The sequence below is a fragment of the Oncorhynchus tshawytscha genome, linkage group LG14, assembly GCF_018296145.1.
Source record: "Oncorhynchus tshawytscha isolate Ot180627B linkage group LG14, Otsh_v2.0, whole genome shotgun sequence".
Classification (NCBI taxonomy): Eukaryota; Metazoa; Chordata; class Actinopteri; order Salmoniformes; family Salmonidae; genus Oncorhynchus; species Oncorhynchus tshawytscha.
In genome coordinates this window covers 15,688,208-15,707,334 of record NC_056442.1, presented here as the reverse complement: position 1 = coordinate 15,707,334, position 19,127 = coordinate 15,688,208, and the positions used below count along the sequence as shown (strand labels likewise).

General features: G+C 42.4%; 1 protein-coding gene across 3 annotated transcripts in view; it reads left to right on the top strand.

Moving 5' to 3' along the window:
• Positions 1–10,323: 10,323 nt before the first annotated feature.
• Positions 10,324–19,127, top strand: part of LOC112266605 (neural cell adhesion molecule 2) — a 411,111-nt gene continuing 402,307 nt past the window's right edge. For all 3 annotated transcript variants that reach the window (XM_024444231.2, XM_024444230.2, XM_024444229.2), the window contains exon 1: positions 10,324–10,787. In XM_024444231.2, coding sequence (XP_024299999.1) covers positions 10,745–10,787 — 43 coding nt within the window. In that variant the 5' untranslated portion in view covers positions 10,324–10,744. The remainder of the gene's footprint in view (positions 10,788–19,127) is intronic.

Below are 19,127 nucleotides of genomic sequence, written 5' to 3'. Positions count from 1 at the left end.
ATATGATAGTTAGTGACTTTTCTTCATTCCCTCACCACTACCCCTGCTCCTACAGCAGAGTATTCATCATTTGATATTTATTTTATTTTATATGATTTTACAATCAAAGCATGCACAGATATCTGTGATTGAGGTTGTTCAAATCTATTGCAGAACTGTTACATATGGGAGTTTGTGGGCATGTAAAACAGAAACACAAATGCAGACACACATGCACATGGACAGGTCCAAACACACACACACTCTTTCTCTCACACACACACACACATTCCTCCCTGTCATTATAGGCCTCTCCTTCTCCTCTCCCTGCATCCCCGTAGTCTTGTATATCTCCCAAGCCAATAATCATTAGAATTAATGTATCCCTCTTTAAGCCTTTAATGATATGTTTTAAATGTATGGTTACTGGCAGCATCGCAGTCTGATTCATAATCGCCCATCCTGCCATTTTATCGGGTTCTGGTGTTTCTCATGTCCGCATCAGTATATTAATTTTGACCCTGGGAGGCGGTATATCACACGAGATCCTGCCCATTGTCTCTCCCACACCACATTTTCTTAAGCAGTAGCCATAAAGAATGCTTTATTGATCTACCCCTTTGCAGGTTTAATAAGTGCGTTGCATAACAAGTGTTTTAGTGTTAAATAAATCAGGGTTGGGCAGGGAGCAGGAGTACTGGCTGCCAGGGAGAGGGTTGGACACACACACACACACACACACACACACACAAAGAGAGCCAACCACTAAGGAGAGAGGCAAGAGAGGAGAAAGACCCTTTGCCAGACTAGTCAGTGTGAGTATGCTGTCAAAAGAGCGCTGAATGCCTGGTAGAATTGCTGGGAGAGATATGTCAGAAATATCACGAGTTTGGCCAGTATGTTTTAGTGTAAGTCTGATGTCTTTACATGTGTGTGTCTGAATACACACATGAAAAGCTGGTATTGTTGGTAACAAGGTAACCAATTCTTCCTGACAATTTTTTTTAACAAACTAGTATCTATGAAAGATGTCATAAAACTATCAGCAAATACGCCTTACCAACCATCTAGCCTGAGGAATTTATGGCCAGCCTGTTGCAAGCTAACACCCCCGGATCAGTTAAGGACAGGGGGAATTCAATCAGGGAGATCCATTGGCCACTGCTGAGGCAGTGGAGTGAGATAGATGGCTTTAAAAGGTTACGAAGGGGCCAAGCCCCATGGTTCAGTATTTCATCCCTGTCCAATTGTGTTTCTTGTTTGGGGCAGCAGCAATGTAGGGAGGGATGTATCAGCGAAGTATAAAACTGCCTCCACATCATCTTTCTCTCTCTGTTTCTGCATATCGCTTCGCATCTCTCTCTCTCTGCATCCCTCTTTAACACAGAACCCAGGAGGCCTAAGTCTAAGCTGTGGGAAATTGTGGGAGGGTGATCGATGAAAATCTTAAATAAATGTCAAGATTGTTGTGGGAATGTTACACGGTGGAGCTGTGACACATACTGTGGTCGTGACTTGTGCGCAGGCACGTGTACTGACACACACACACACACACGCACACACACATATTAAAGTACTCAATCATAATTAACACATTCATCCTTTAGAACATTATGAAGATGCTGTGAGATGTTTATTCTTCACAACAGGGCCACAGATACCACAGGGTCACCATCCAAATCTCAGCCTAGTCCAGACATTTCTGTCATCTCACTCTCACCTTCCCCCTCCTCTCTCTCCCTTTCTCCCTCCATCCTAGCGCTTCTATCTTTCTTATCCCCAGATCCTGATATGAAGAAAATCCTGTTTAAATTACATCAGGAGGAGTGAAGGGGAAAAGAGGCATTATCGGCACACAAAGATAAGAATAAAAGGGGGAACGTGGCGCAAAAATGAAAGGTCACACAGGCCACCCTTCAGACTTGCAGGGGGAAGCTTTGAAGGTCAGAGAGATTGAGGGGATGATCCATTCAGGTGAATGACACCGATTAATTGGGTCGATTCGGGCACACACACATACACGTGTGTGTGCAAACACACATGCATGTACACACATAAGCACAAGTGCACACATACACACACACACACACACACACACACAAATGTAACCCCCCCATGATTCATTCAATCATTGTCAATCTTTCTTTTCTGCCTCTCTTCTATCTAAATTCATCTTTGATTGAATTATGAATTGCACTAATTTCATGGAAAACAATAGTACTGCACAAGTATTTTTTTGAAAATGTACCATTTCCATCTAAGTACAGCATACATCTCATAGATTGCAGAGGATGAAGTTCTACCAAGACCTTCATTTCCCAAGCGGAAAGGGAACTTGAGCTAATGTTTGGAGATTATAGGAGTCTCTTAGAGTCAAACTTTTCAGGGATCCAGTAGAGAGGCCTGCTGCTCGATGACCCTGCATGACCGCAGACCTCTAAATCACTAATCTGACAGAGTACTTACTAATAGATGTTTTATCAACAAAATGTCCACCCATCAGAAGGCACTGACCCCTAACACTAACAGCCGACATATGAGAGGGCAAATGGAAGCTGCATATGGGAGCCATACACACACACTCACACGTGAAATGATTTTGCACATGTTAATCTGTGTGTGTGTCTCTCTGTATCATTGTGAGTTTTCAAGTCTGTGTACACACACCGACACACATATACAGACTTGACAACTCACATTGATACACAGACGCATACACACACAGAAACTAAAATTTGGAAAGTCATACACAGACACACATACATACATACACACACACACACACACATTGTCCATCCATCTGTCCAACTATCTGTCAGTCTTTGTCCATATATCGTCTGCTTTTATGTATTAAGGGAGAGTCAATGTTACTGTGAGAGATTACTCCAGGCCGCAGGCAGGGGGCAAGCCATCTTCTCTTCTTTCACCTTAATGAAATATGACTGGCATCTCAGCATGAGGAGGGCACTGATCCCCTTCAAACACTCCCACCCCCCTACACACACCATGATAATGTACCATAATTTCTCCCTCTCCTCATTTCACAGCATTTCCTCAACCATCAGCCTTCCTGTCTTTTTTTATTGAGGCGGTGGCTCCTTCAATTACAACGGCCCGTAATCCTAGACTGATGCGAGGATGGATTAACGGGATTCGGAGATAATCTGGTTGACCCCTCGACCCAAACCCAGTATGAGGGAGCGAGAAAAGGAAAATGGAGTTTAAAATGAGAGAACCAACGAAAGCCGACGGGGGCTTTGACCATAATGTCTCCACTGAGCCGACTCTATGGATCTACGCGCCTCTCCGTGTCACGGGGTATTACTTCCTGTGAGGCTCCTGTGGAAACCTAGAATTGGATCAGGAAGGTTGCAGCTCATATAGACAGCATCTGCCGATTTACAGTACATATACTAGGGCCTGGTATCTAACAGGGATATATGTGACCATCCGGGTTTTAGGGTTGTTAGCCTGTTGAGCTAAAGTCTAGGCATAAACTCAGGGAACAGTGAGCATATAACTTTATGTCTAATGGTAGCTTAGACAATTGCCATCTTCAAGTTTCTCTTTGAGATATTGTACATAATATTCTGAAAATGGATAGGGTTGTTGATTATCCGTTGTAAGGGTTTCTTTCTGACGCATTCATTATATCTGTTGACAAGGGAAAATAATAGAAGTTGTGTACCGCAACGATTAAGGTTACTGGTTTGAATGTGTGAGTCAAAGCAATAACTTTTCAACAACTACAGTATATACCGTAAAGGGACAGTATCAAGGTCAGTAATAGATAAATAATAACCAAGCATCAGCATTCATAGTGCAGTCAATGGATCTGCTACAGACATCCTCTCTTCAATATCAGCCAATTAGCTCTTTACAATGTAAATATGGCTGGGGGCCCTCTCAGACATTAAATGTAAGAGAAAGAGTTTAGTATACTCTTGAACACAAGACAATTCCAAGGTCTAGAGTAACCAGAGCAAGGTCAAATTAGTAATATTTGTGGTGACTGGTGAAGGTTTTCTTAGAGACAACGGTTTGCTCACAGCCATTCCTGAAAATAAATGGAAATATCTGGTATGTGTGTGTGAATTTGAGTGTTTGCGTGTATGTGTGTGTTCATATTTGTGCCTGGCAGTTTATGAGTGCGTTTTGAGTGTGTGTGTGTGTGTGTGTGTGTTTATGTGATTGCATGTACAGGTGTCCGTGTCTGTCTGTGTACTGTATGTGTTTAATTATAGAGGGCCTCAGTGATTCCTTCGAATCCTGCCCACATTGCTTGCTGACTCAGTACTCTGTGTGGTAATTCAATCACAGGTAGGCCCTGTTTTCTGATCCTCACCAAACATTACAGATGACAAATATAGCAATGAGATCTACGTACACCTACACTGGCATTGAAGTGCAGGCATTTATTAAGAAAGAAAAGCAACTTTAATTCAAATAAGAAAATATAATAATTAATGAATTGGAGTTTATCACATGTATAACGACACAGGCTTTCTCTAAAGTACTTGTCATCTTAATTGGTGTGATACACACAAACAACACCTTTCTCTCTATTATTCAATTAATATCAACCGTTTTCATTTTTTTAAAAATTACTTTTTATCCCACTTTCTGTTCTTTACTGTAAGTTCCCATCGATAAATGTATTGTTTGTGATACACAGCATAATATAATATCACATGTGCCACTTTGGTAGATGCTTTAAGCCCAGCAATTTACGGTATACATATTTGATGTGATTCCCGCATGAATGAACCCTCATTGTTATTGTTAGTGCCAATGCCAATTGAGCCACACAGGACAATCGTTCATAACTGTAAATGGAAAATGCCCTTGTGGTTTAAACAGTCAGTCCAACAATCTGCTCAATCTCAGTAAGTAGCATAATGAGTTCCTCAAAGACTCCATGTCAACACACATAGAGCACAAACATCCCCAGCCCTATCCCCATCCAGCCTCACATATCCTGAATGACCTGTCTCCAACCTAAATTCTCCAATCTCTCATGTCTTTTCAGTCATCCCAGAAGACTGATGTTGAAGACCCCATGTTTTTCTAATAACATGTCGATGGCCCTCAAACTGAGCTCCATTTGGATGGCAGGCCGGAGGCAGACACAGATCCTTCTCTTACCTATAGCGAAGGGGATCGGGACTCGGGAGTGGATCCATGGACCATCGCCTCTCGTTGACGCAAACGTTCTGGGAAATCAGTGAAAGGAATGTCCTTCCCAACATGGCTAACGAGGGTGTCATGTTCATTGAGTCTCTCCCTCACTTTTGGTCCTTCAAAAATGTAGGTGCATGACGCTTCTGCAAGCTGTCACTGTCAGTACTGGGGTTGAATGTCACAGTCAAAGGACTGGGCTGCGTGCGTAAACTGAAGAATTATCTTTGTGTTTAGTCATTCCTGCATGCCAGAGGTTAAATACCAGGTGTTGGAAGTATAAAAGAAGCCTTTTGTTTGACCAGCTGAAGTTTGTTTATACAGATCATTCTCATTAACATAGAAAATCTATTTTGCGATAGAGACCAGTCTCAGTTGATCCTTCAAAGCTCCCCACTGGGTACACACTGGTTGAATCCATGTTGTTTCCAAGTTATTTCAATTAAATGACATTGAACCAAAGTGAAATAGACGTTGAATTGACATCTGTGCCCAGTGGGTGCAAATCATTTCTCAATCAATATTGGTCAAACTGTCAGAAGGTACAAAGCAGAGTTCAACAGTGTATGGCCTCCTGACTTGGCTTTTTTCGGTTAAATATTGTGAGTTAAGGGGGTGTGTCACAATATCAATTTAACCACGTTTGCAGTAAAATATTTGTATACAACGATCAATTTCATATATGGGAGACCTTAGACATATGTTAAAACATGGTTGTGCTTTGTTATACCTCGGGTAGGGGTATCTCAAAGACTAAAGCCCTTTTTGAAGATTGGCCACTAGCCTATTTTTGTGGACCCCAGGAATAGTAGCTGCTGCTTCTGAAAAAGCTAATAGGGATCCAAATAAATAACATTGTTGATTCTAAGAATGCCTTGAAGATACATACACTCACCCAAGTGGAGATAAATACCACAGAGTTTCTAACATCGCGAGGCCCAATATTGCGAGACTTCCTTCAATGCTTGCAAAGCAGACTAGACCGGGGGTTTGTGGTTTGAGAAGTCAATGATACAAGTAAAATTATTCTTTAAGTTGTTATTTTTCTCGAAGTCTAAAGGCGCAACCTAGATTCGAGCCAATGTCTTAAGTAGCTAGACATGTTATTACTCCAACCTCGTCTAAGTGACAAACGTACACGTTTTCATTTTAGTCGAATACAACTTTATGTTAAAGGAGTGCCTTTGACTGACGGCCTGCACATGCGCAGTTCGGCGTGAGACAACCCTTTGACCCGATTTAAGTGTTTCTACGCATGAGCTTAGCTAGCCAACATTAGCATGACATCGCCTACAAGCATGATCGGGGATTTCTATTAGAGAAGTAGTTTCTACATATTTTCATATTAAACCATCTTTGTAAATACTGTTCTTTATTCTTGCAGTTCATGACATAAATACCCCAGGCACTGAAGGGCCTTGGTGTGTATATTGCTCTTTTCATTTAGCCCACGCCTGAAAGTTATAACCTCAATGGCACTGCTGAAGTGGGCCACATGACACTGAGAGCAATAGGGAACAGCTGTTGTGATGTGTTACCACGGAGAACCTGGTCTCTGACTCCGGGCGGCCATTGTAACAGCAGTCTTCATGTATCGCTTGTGTAGTTGACCTGTGCCACTATACAATATGTCATCATCACCAAATGTTCTCTTGTTAATCACTATTCGCAACAAGGTGTTATATTAGTGTGTTGTGAATTTTCTGGCACCACACACATGCATGCAAATGAACACACACAAACACACATACTCACACACGCGTAACACACAGAGTTTCACCCTACACAAGCTTCCATATACACACACACACACACACACACACACACACACACACACACACACACACACACAGTATCACAAAACGGGTTGCCGGGGCAACTACCGAGTTTCTGGAGGGACACTGTTGATGAGCCAGTGAACAGGTCCCTTGTGATGATGGTGGCTGTGGAGATCTGGTTACCATACTATCGTCCTTCCAGTCGCTCTAGAAAACATCAAGGCACTGCTTCGACTTCTTCCAAGGCAGATCCCCATGAGCGTATGTGTTTGGTCACCAAAACACATTGTCTGCTTCCCAAATGGCACCCTTGATAGTGCACTACGTTTGACCGGAGACCATGGGGCCCTGGTCGAAAGTAGTGCACAAAATAGGAAATACTTAGGAGACACTCATTGAGTGAATCTAATTGGAGCGAACAGGAGGGGCAGCCCAGCAATAGTGTGGGCTAATAGAACTAGATGTCAGGTAAATAAAGGAGGTGTTTATTTTCCAAAAGCTTGAAGCTGTGGTGGATTATATATTTGAGGATGTGTCAGGCATACTGAATTTTAGACTTGATTTGGCTTGTTCCTTTCAGCTCCTAATGGAGCAAAGGGCCTCAACGGTGCATCCCCAGAGAACTCTGTTCTGGGCGGTTTTCTTGACCCCATTCTGAGTGTTTTTTAGGGCACATGTTTACTGTCTGATTGACATCCCCTCGGTTGTCATCGCTAGACTAAAACAAGGGTGATAATGTGATTGCACAGTTTAATTTATGGATATATTTGATCCAATCATCATGAAGAGTAGTGATCAGATCTACTTTTTGCATATGCTACCTTTGGCTGACACAACATGCTTATGCCAGTGTGCACCATCTGAATGACTTTGCTCTGGCAGTGTGTTGGGACCATCAGGTTCCTCTCTTAAGCTACTGGATTGATTAGACATAAACCAGAATGGCTTAGGTGTTTTGAGTAGTGATGCTGCAAGGGTGTGTTGCTGAATGAGCGTTGCTGCTGCAGTGGCATAGACCAGCCATACTGTAGTGAGTGGAGCTGTCTATGGTGCTGAAATGGATGCTCTTCAGTCACACTCGTGTCCCTAATAGTGGCACAAGGTGTCAGAGGAGTCAATTTTTATATAATCTCCCCGCCTCGTGACCCCCACCACCAGACAGACCCCAGTTCTCCATATTATATTACAGTATGATAAAGTAGCCATATAGCCCATCTATAATTTACCCCAAACAACTACCTCTTCTCCTACTGTATTTATTGATTTTGCTCCTTTGCACACCATTATTTATATTTCTACTTTGCACATTCTTCCACTGCAAATCTACCATTCCAGTGTTTTACTTGCTATAGGGTATTTACTTCGCCACCATGGCCTTTTTTTTGCCTTTACCTCCCTTATCTCACCTCATTTGCTCACATTGTATATAGACTTATTTTTCTATTGTATTATTGACTGTATGTTTGTTTTACTCCATGTGTAACTCTGTGTTGTCGTATGTGTCGAACTGCTTTGCTTTATCTTGGCCAGGTCTCAGTTGTAAATGAGAACTTGGTCTCAACTTGCCTACCTGGTTAAATAAAGGTGAAATAAAAAAGTAAAATAAAAGTATCTAGAAGAAAACGGCTCAGGCACAGCATAAAGCTAGCATGACAAAGTTGCTATTCTTGCTCAACTTCTGCTACATTTCCTTGAAAGCATGTTCCAACCCAGACATTTAGAGAGACAACATGAACTTAAAAATGGCCTCTTTCCCAGAGTACAAAGACAATAAAAGAATGTTTTCACAGTGCGATCCTGGTGCATAAATGTCAGTGGAGTTAATGGATGTCACGGCTATTCCTTTGAGACAAGAGGCTGAATGCCTGTGTTTCGTGTCTCTTTTCTACATCATATTGTTAGAGGGCAGAGATAGATTTTATATTATTCTGGGCTGAATGGTTTTGAACTTTAACAGCTCAATGGGGAAAAGGAGCAACACAATTACCAACCTTTTAAAGAGTGATTTAGCCTTAAACACCATGATAGTGGCAGTGGTTAAGTCACATACCTCTCATTTTCGAGGCAGAAACCACAACCACTTGTTCTGAGGAGAATGGTGAAGTGTGTCAAATGCTTTGATATTGTTATTGTCACACATCTCAAATAGCATATTGATACCGCCTAAATGAAGTGAGGAATCTGGTGACTTACATGTCACTTTCACACCTTTCCTCAGTTACATTTGTGCTTATATTACCGTTGGACGTGTCTTGGGTTGTTAGCGTGCACTGCCAGACGAAAGAACTACAATAGACTGGTGAAGAATACACAAATTAATAGATCACTGTGCGTGTGGGAGAGAGAGAGAGAGTGTTTGTGGTGTAGGAGGGGGCACGAGGCATGTGGGATCACTATCCTATGAATTTCAGACTCCAATGTCAATCGTATCCACATATACTACATATACAAAAGTATGTGGACACGCCTTCAAATGAGTGGATTTAGCTGTTTCAGCCACACCTGTTGCACATAGCCATGCAATCGCCATAGACAAACATTGGCAGTAGAATAGCTTTACTGAAGAGCTCAGTGACTTTCAATGTGGCACCATCATAGAACGCCACCTTTCCCACAAGTCAATGTGTCAAATTTAGTGCCAACTGTGAAGTTTGGTGGAAGAGGAATAATGGTCTGGGGCTGTTTTTCATGGTTCGGGCAAGTCCCTTAGTTTGAGAGAATGGAAACCTTAACGCTACAGCGTGCAATGACATTTTAGATGATTGTGTGCTTCCAACTTTGTGGCAGCAGTTTGGGGAAGGCCCTTTCCTGTTTCAGCATGACAATGCCCAAGTGCACAAAGTGAGGTCCATACAGAAATGGTTTGTCGAGATTGGTGTGGAAGAACTTGACTGAGAGCCCTGATCTCAACCCCATTGAAATCCTTTGGGATGAATTGGACGCAGACTGCGAGCCAGGCCTAATCACCCAACATCAGTGCCGACCTCACTAATGCTCTTGTGGCTGAATGTGACTGCAGCAATATTCCAACATATTCCAACATCTAGGAAAGCTGTCTAAGAAGAGTGGAGGCTGTTATAGCAGCAAAGGGGGGACCAACTGTATATTAATGCCCATGATTTTGGAATGAGATGTTGGATGTATCATGCAGATTTAGTTTGGATAGCATACCGCAAGTGAGTTACTCGGTGTGTGCCAAGAAACAAAATGCAAAAAAATAAAATAAAGAAGAAGCTTTTTTTCCAGCTGAATATGCATATCATTTGTACAAACATACAGCAAAGCCATTCGCTGTTCTCGTGTGTGCGCGCGCGTGACAGAGAGCGAGAGGATAGGGAGAAGAGACCTGCAGTCCGAACAGTGCTCTCCATAACCTGTAAATAATGAAACAGTTCATGTCACACGGATTTCTTCGATAGAATGTAACACTGCAAATTGCACAGTCCTGCATCCATCATCTGTTAGTTCGACTTCCGAACAAATTATTGAACTATTATAAACTATACTTTTGATAAACAATAATTGGAGTGATTTGGACCTTTAAACGAAAGTCCTTTTTCTCTCGGGGGGTATAGTGAGTGATGTAAAAATGCGGACTGCTCAGTGGAGTCAGGCAACGAAGGAGTAAAAAGTAAGTGCGAGCTGGGAGCGAGCGGGGGAGCGCGCGCCAGAGAGGGAGCGAGAGAACGCCAGCGGACCTCAAGACCGAGGGCGAAAGGAGCGTCGCGGTTCCTGCTATAATAACAGCTACTAAAAACCTCCACTAACAGCGAACGCTGGAAGCGGTCCATCAGCCAAACCTGCTCAAAATGATTATCCAACTCCTATGGTTTCTTGTCTGCGGCAGTCAAGGTAGGGAGACATGTCTCTTGGCGTTGTGGACTTCGTGGATGGATAAATTGCCCTATTCGCCCGCTCTTGTCCATATATCCCTATCGGCGGGAACAATTGTGTTAGGGAGATTTGGGAGAAGGAGACCGTAGAGCGCGAGCAAGAGAGAGAGAGGGGCGGATTGTTTGACCGCTGGTGTTTTGTAGTTTGAGCACGTCTGATTGGAATGCTTGCTTTTTGAAAAGGGGATTATCAAGACCCCGTTGACATCATTGAACTGTTCTGGTGTTATTCCGACATTGAATGTGACATCCATCGATTGGTAGAGAGTGGCTATATCTGGTCATTTTTTTTCTTCATCAGCACGAGAGAAATAATTGTGGATAGATGCATGTGGCTGTGGAACGACAACAATAGGCTGTGCTTTGTTTAGTTTTTTTGTTTCTCAAGGAGAACAACAAATCACAAAAAACAATGTTATGATGTGGGTGATTGCCTAGGGAAAACAGAAGGTGTCCGTGGCATGCAGTTGGCACTGCCCTGATTATTTGGCTTTATTTTGTTAACACACAGCGCATATCATAACACAACAACCTCAGGGCCAGGTATTTAAATTCAAACGGTTTATTCTTTGTTTGATAAATAACTAAGCTTTTGTGGAACAATTCAAAGGCATCATTACCCTCAGGTGTTTAGCGTTTAAATTTCATTCATTTTTTATCCTAGGCTTTCGAATGGGTGAACGGGACACGGCGCAGAATTTACATTCTTCGGTGACAGTGTATCGATGATTAAACAAGAAAGAACTGAGTAGGTATAGACGAGCTGTAGCTAGTTTAGTTTAGGGTGAAAATGTAACCCCAAAATTGCGCAGGTGGACATATATGAATGGTGGGAAGGATTGCTCACCCCTGAGAGGGATTTCATGTCACTGGCGCAGCAATGGACACAGAGTAAACCCGGTTTCATTATCGTGCTTGTTTTTTTTAGTGTCTAAAGGTACCTCTGAAGTTAGCAGTCAATTGCGGGCAGTCAAGCACTAGAAAGTGAAAGGGGATGACTTGTTTGGCCGCATTCGTTTTTTAGGTGGAACGGCAGGTGGGGGTAGAGCGCTGCAAATTAATATTCAGTCAGAAGATGTATGATTGCGATGTATGATTGTAAAATTAGGCTAGTGGCCATTTACCCACAGTAAATATCGTCCAAATATTAATTCGACCCGACTTCCGAATGAATATGTAGGTCGTGACCTGCAATACTTTTTTGCCACATTCAACATAAAAAACAACCAACCATTCACCTACTTGAGAATCCCCAGCATTATTCAGGCTGAGAGAACATTCCAGTTAGTCAATGGGTCTTGTTAGCATGCAAACTGCATCTGCTGAGTGCCTGCACCAAACTGTTGTAAAAATGGAAACTATTCACCCACCCAGCCCTGAATACCCTGCCAGTCATACAGGAAGGATACTGCCCTTGTGGCTGCAGCTTGCCCAGAAAGACCAGGTAGCTGTGCAACCTGGTCAGGCCCCAGAACGACAACCACTACTGGCTACTTCACCCTGGCTATCTCACCCTGTTAGGACACACTCATGTCCTGTCACCTCAAATACTTAGAATTAACCTTGCAGACTTAGTTTCAGTGGGGGAAAAAGGGGAAATGTTAGCTCTACATATACGCTACTAGAGTGGCTGACTGTTGTATTACAGGTTGCTTTCCTGTAACTTGGTGACGCTACTATTTGCTGGTGTTGTAAAAAACATGAACACACATTGAAAAGCTAGTTGGCTTCAGCTATTCAAACATGAGGCATGGTAGAGCCTCTCATAGTGCTTGTTATGCCAAGAGTTGTATGAAACCCTTTTTAATAAAGACAGAATAAGACAATACAAAATAAACTAGGGAAATTTATATCCAGGTAAGTAATTATGTCGGCCATATTGGATTCAGAATAAGAATGATTTACAAAAAAAGTCTCTCTGGCCATGAGTGGACACAATTCTGGAAAAAAGCCTTGTATACAAAATGCATATTTACAGTTGAAGTCGGAAGTTTACATACATCTCAGCCAAATACATTTTCACAATTCCTGACGTTTAATCCTAGTAAAAATTCCCTGTTTTAGGTCAATTAGGATCACCACTTTATTTTAAGAATGTGAAATATCCAAATAATAGTAGAGTGATTTATTTCAGCTTTTATTTCTTTCATCACATTCCCAGTGGGTCAGAAGTCTACATACACTCAATTGGTATTTGGTAGCATTGCCTTTAAATTGTTTAACTTGGGCCAAACGTTTCGGGCAGCCTTCCACAAGCTTCCCACAATAAGTTGAGTGAATTTCGGCCCATTCCTCCTGACAGAGTTGGTGTAACTGAGTCAGGTTTGTAAGGCCTCCTTGCTCGCATGTGCTTTTTCAGTTCTGCCCACAAATTTTCAATGGGATTCAGGTCAGGGCTTTGTGATGGCCACTCCAATACCTTGACTTTGTTGTCCTTAAGCCATTTTACCACAACTTTGGAAGTATGCTTGGGGTCATTGTACATTTGGAAGATCCATTTGCGACCAAGCTTTAACTTCCTGACTGATATCTTGAGATGTTGCAACAATATATCCACCAAATTTTCTTGCCTCATGATGCCATCTATTTTGTGAAGTGCAGCAGTCCCCTCCTGCAGCAAAGCACCCCCACAACATGATGCGCCACCCCCGTGCTTCACGGTTGGGATGGTTTCTTCGGCTTGCAAGCCTCCCTCTTTTTCCTCCAAACATAACGCTGGTCATCATGGCAGTTTCATTCATTCAGAACATAGGACATTTCTCCAAAAGTACGTTCTGTGTCCCCATGTGCTGTGGCAAACCGTAGTCTGGCTTTATTATGGCGGTTTTGGAGCAGTGGCATCTTCCTTGCTGAGCAGCCTTTCAGGTTATGTCAATATGGGACTCATTTTACTGTGGATATAGATACTTTTGTACCTGTTTCCTCCAGCATCTTCACAAGGTCCTTTGCTGTTGTTCTGGGATTGATTTGCGCTTTCACACCAAAGTACGTTCATCTCTAGGAGACAGAACGCGTCTTGTTTATACTTGCGTACCATTGTTTGTACAGATGAACGTGGTACCTTCAGGCGTTTGGAAATTACTCCCAAGGATGAACCAGTCTTGTGGAGGTCTACAATTTGTTTTCTGAGGTCTTGGCTGATTTCTTTTGATTTTACCATGATGTCAAGCAAAGAGGCACTGAGTTTGAAGTTAGGCCTTGAAATACATCCACAGGTACACCTCCAATTGACTCAAATGATGCCAATTTACTCAAATGATGTCAATTAGCCTGTCATGGCTTTAGAAGCTTCTGATATCATTTTCTGGGATTTTCCAAGCTATTTAGAGGCACAGTCAGCCTAGTGTATGTAAACTTCTGACCCACAGGAATTGTGATAGTGAGTTATAAGTGAAATAATCTGTCTGTAAACAATTGTTGGAAAAATTACTTGTCATGCATAAAGTAGATGTCCTAACCAACTTGCCAAAACTATAGTTTGTTTTCACAAGAAATTTGTGGAGTGGTTGAAAAATGAGTTTTAACGGCTTCAAGTGTACATATGATTTGACCTCCATCAAATGGTATTATGGTAGCTATATTGGATTTGAGGCTAAATCCAGGGTGGCCCCAAAGATAATCTGTGATGCCCCCCTGACTAAATTGCAAGAGTAGGGGCTAAAGAAATAAAATCCTTCAAGGAACCTTGGATCCCCCCCCCAAAAAATGTAATTTTTAACTCTGAAGCCACTTGTTTTCTTTTAGAGCCGATTTACAATAGCCTCAACATCAGAAGACATGTAAAAAATGTAAATCTTAGTTGGACACAACATATTGTAAAAATGTGAATTATTTCAAATTTTGGAAATCTATTGCCAAATATTCCGACGTGTAAATGACACGTGTAATTGTAATACAAATGTAAGCAAGGTTCGAAATTGTTTTAATGAAATATTTGATCTGTTTGGGCTTATTGCGGTCAATTTGCAGTCTACAAATATCGGCCCGCAGCTGAATCTCGTTGATGATCCCTGCTGTACAGAATTATTATTTCAGTTGGTTTTCTTCTGACTCTGAACAAAATTTTATAGTTACGTTTAAACATACATTACAGTTGACAAGTAAAACTCCCATTCCCTTGCACCTCTGACATTGACACAACCTTCTCACATTGGCTCAGTGTCTCAACAGTATATCCAACCCACCTTACAATTCACTTTTTGCTTTTTGCAACCTTTCAAGAATTAATTTAGCTATTTGTTCGCAATGCCATTTGACTATTTTTATTTTTTTGCCTGGGAAGTGTGTTCTCTCAGTTAGAGCAACATTAGCACTAGAAATCCCAGCGAGGCTTCCTCTCAGCAGGTCATCGGTTATTTATGTGTTTTGAGTTTTTCTGGTGCTCAGTGAAATTAATTGTATGTTCCCCAGTGCTCGCCCAAAGACCATCCAGTGAGATGTTAAGTGGCATAATTAAGATATTTCTCTGATCCACTGGGAGAAGTGTCAGTCGAGGAGGATGTAAAAGATGTATGCCCCTGTGCACTCTTTCCACAGTGGAGACGTGTGCACAGACACACATATATATCCAAACACACACACACCACACACACACACAGGCGTAATGCACGTGCGCACACGCACGCACAGCACACAGATACAGGAGCATGTGTATACACTGAGTGTACAAACATACATTAGGAACACAATGACATACACTGACCAAGTGATTCCAGGTGAAAGATATGATGCATTGTTAATGTCACTTGCTAAATCCTCTTCAATGAGTGTAGATGAAGGGGAGGATACAGGTTAATGAGGGATTTTTAAGCCTTGAGGCAATCGAGACATGGATTTTGTATGTGTGCCATTCAGAGGGTGAATGGGCAAGACAAACGGTTTAAGTGCCTGTGAACGGGGTATGGTAGTAGGTGCCAGGTGCACCGGTGTCAAGAACTGCAACGCTGCTGGGATTTTAATGCTCAACAGTTTCTCGTGTGTGTCAGGAATGTCCTATACCACCCAAAGGACATCCAGCCAACTTGACACAGCTGTGGGAAGCATTGGAGTCAACATGGGCCAGCATCCCTGTGGAACGCTTTTGACACCTTTTAGAGTCCATGCCTGATGAATTAAGACTGTTCTGAGGGCAAAGGGGATGCAACTCAATATTTGGAAGGTGTTCCTAATGGTTTGTCCACCCACGATGCGTAACCTGGGCGGTGGTGCATGCACATATACAGACATATAATATACAGACATATACACACACACACACACACACACACACACAGTATTTAAATGACCCTCTCAGTCTCGTCGTCAGAACTTCAAGCTGAATCCAACACCTTTTCCAATGCTCTCCTAGAAAAAAAATCACATCATTCTAATTTCTGCATGAACCTATTAGGCTAACATTTTCCGGGAGTAGTTGAGTACACAGTCCTTTTACATTATGTAACACCACTCAGAATGTCCAATTAAAGACATGCAAATGCTGTTCACATAAGGAATGGCCCATGTCTTCGCTGGGTGCACACAGGAACTGATTACATTATTTGATTAATAGAGTGGGAAGGGGGGAACACATATACAGATGCACATATGAAAATGGAATGGCCCCCGGAGGGGACTCTCATATGAAAAATCAATTTAAGGAACGACTGGAGTCGGCAGGGCCTCTGAAATCGTCCAAAGGCCAATCTCAATGTTATGTATATGTTATTTATTTCACCCTTTTTTTGCTGCTTTTTGATTTTTCTTACATGCCCTTTAGCAGTCAATCCCATAATGTTTTAAAATCGAGGGGTGGATTTTTTGCATAGATAAAAAAAAAAAAACACTGCACACAGTTCATCGGCACTCTCTTGAGAAACAGTATGTGTGGGTATACATGTGGAAGACCTATAAAGCATTGGTACTATAGTGAAGGTTGCACATGTTGGGAATATGTGGCAGTGTAGCATTACAGGGAGAACATAAAGGTACCAGAATGGTTTGAGTTTTTGTTGTTGTTGTTGGATTCGACATTGATAATGGACAGCTTCAAACGTTATACTTATGTTAATGCTTAGTAAATCTGTCTCTTTGATCCACATGCTATGCGACGACTGAGTCATTCTACCAGGGTTCAATACATTGACACACAGATTTAACACATACAAGAGTATGTGGACACGCCTTATAATTTGTGGATTTGGCTATTTCAGCCACACCCGTTGCTGACAAGTGTGTCAAATCCAGCACACAGCAATGTAATCTCTATAGACAAACGTTGGCAGTAGAATGGCCCGTATTGAAGAGCTCAGTGACTTTCAACGTGGCACAGTCATAGGCACCTTTCGAAAAAGTCAATTCAGAATACAATGACATCCTAGAGGATTCTGTGCTTCCAACTTTATGGTACCAGTTTGGGGAAGGCCCTTTCCTGTTTCAGCATGACAATGCCCCCATGCACAAAGCGAGGTCCATACAGAAATGGTTTGACGAGATCAGTGTGGAAGAACTTGACCGGCCTGCTCAGAGCCCTGACCTCAACCCCAATGAAGACCTTTGGAATGAATTGGAACGCTGACTGCGAGCCAGGCTTAATCGCCCAACATCAGTGCCCAACCTCACTAATGCGCTTGTGGCTGAATGGAAGAAAGTCCCTGCAGCAATGTTCCAACATCTAGTGGAAAGCCTTCCCAGAAGAGTGGAGGCTGTTATAGCAGTGAAGGGGGGACCAAATCCATATTAAAACCCCTGATTTTGGAATGAGATATTCGACGTGCAGGTGTCCACATACATTTGGTCATGTAGTGTGTGTTGGCTGTGTTTGTTTGAACATTACATTGGGATGTTGTAGATTGCTTGCTTTTATGAGTTAGATTATAGACATGTTATATACAGCAAACTGCATGTGAGTTCAGTAACAAGTAAAGCGTGTGTGTGTGTGTGTGTGTGTGTGTGTGTAAAATAGAAATAGGAACAGGAAAGCAGGGGTAAAAAAAAGCAAGAGGGGGGCTAAGAGTGAGGGGGAGAGAAGATGGATATTAAGTTTAGATTCATTCAATTGAAGTGAATCCAATTGCATCTAGTCAAATTGTATTCGGCAGAATTGAATCCCGCTCTATGGAGTCTGGCTGTGCCAAAATTAATAACAAGTAATTGAATCCTGCTGGGACAGAATTGAATTAGGACAGACTGACGTGATTAGAAGAGGCAGCTGGATGTTACGTTCTGACGTGTTCCCGTGTTCCCACATTAGAATGATCTGTGTCCTCAACAGGGGTCCTTGGGTCTGGCTTTGTCTTATAGTCAGGCAGTCTAATGGGCACCAAAGAGCACAGAGGCAGCAGGGTCATACCCCGGGCTCCTTATTATAGACAGGGGGGGGGGACTAGTTCCCCCTGACAGAGGCACAGAGGAAGATGGAATGGACTAACTCACAGACTTGGGCATACACACACCGGCCATCATTCCAAAGCCTTTAGGCCTACATCTCTCTTGTCCCTCTCTTGGGGTCCACTGTGTTGTAGGCCGGGGCATGGGGCATGGCACCGGCGGGCATGATTAAATGAAGCATTGAGTGTGATGAGGATGGCAGTGCAGCTTCACAATGGGACTGTGTAGGGATGACCCAGTTAGATATTATTAATAACTGTGATTAGAGGAGCCACACTGGACCATTGTCGGGGCAGAGGGGTCATGCCCATTGAAACTGATGGGGTATGTGCCCTCTATCCATTTTGGAAAATAAAAATATATAAGCTAAAGTTTATTGTACACTTAAAAAAAATATTGCAATTGGCTGAAAGGTTTTTGGTGCATCCACTGGACACTGGCAATGGACACGCCTAAAACTCTGCAAAAAAAAATTGCTTTCCCAGAGAGGTGGAAAGACGGGGACTGTGGACACACACTGAGACAGAGACTGAGTGTCACTAGACAGACGAGCGTAAAACAAGCGTTGTCGATTCACTTCAAAGCAAGTTTTGTCTTGACAAGAAAAAAGCATCACACTGAAGTTCTGCCAGCTTCTAAAAAAGATTCCTCCCAAACCAAACAGCCGTATCGACAGCAGATTGGTAAAACTAATTGACAGATGGATGGCCAAAAAGACTGACAACCTCAGACACTGACAACCTGCCAGGGCAGATAGATTGAGATAGTGGCAGAGAGATTATAGTCTACAGTACTGTAAGATAGTTGGGAAGTGTATATTGACTGGCAAAGAGAAACCATACCATCCTGCCTTGTAGAGCTGATGCTAGAACTTATCCAGTATATCCAGTGAAAAAGTGTGGCTTAAGCAAATAAAGTGCTTGTTATTGGACGG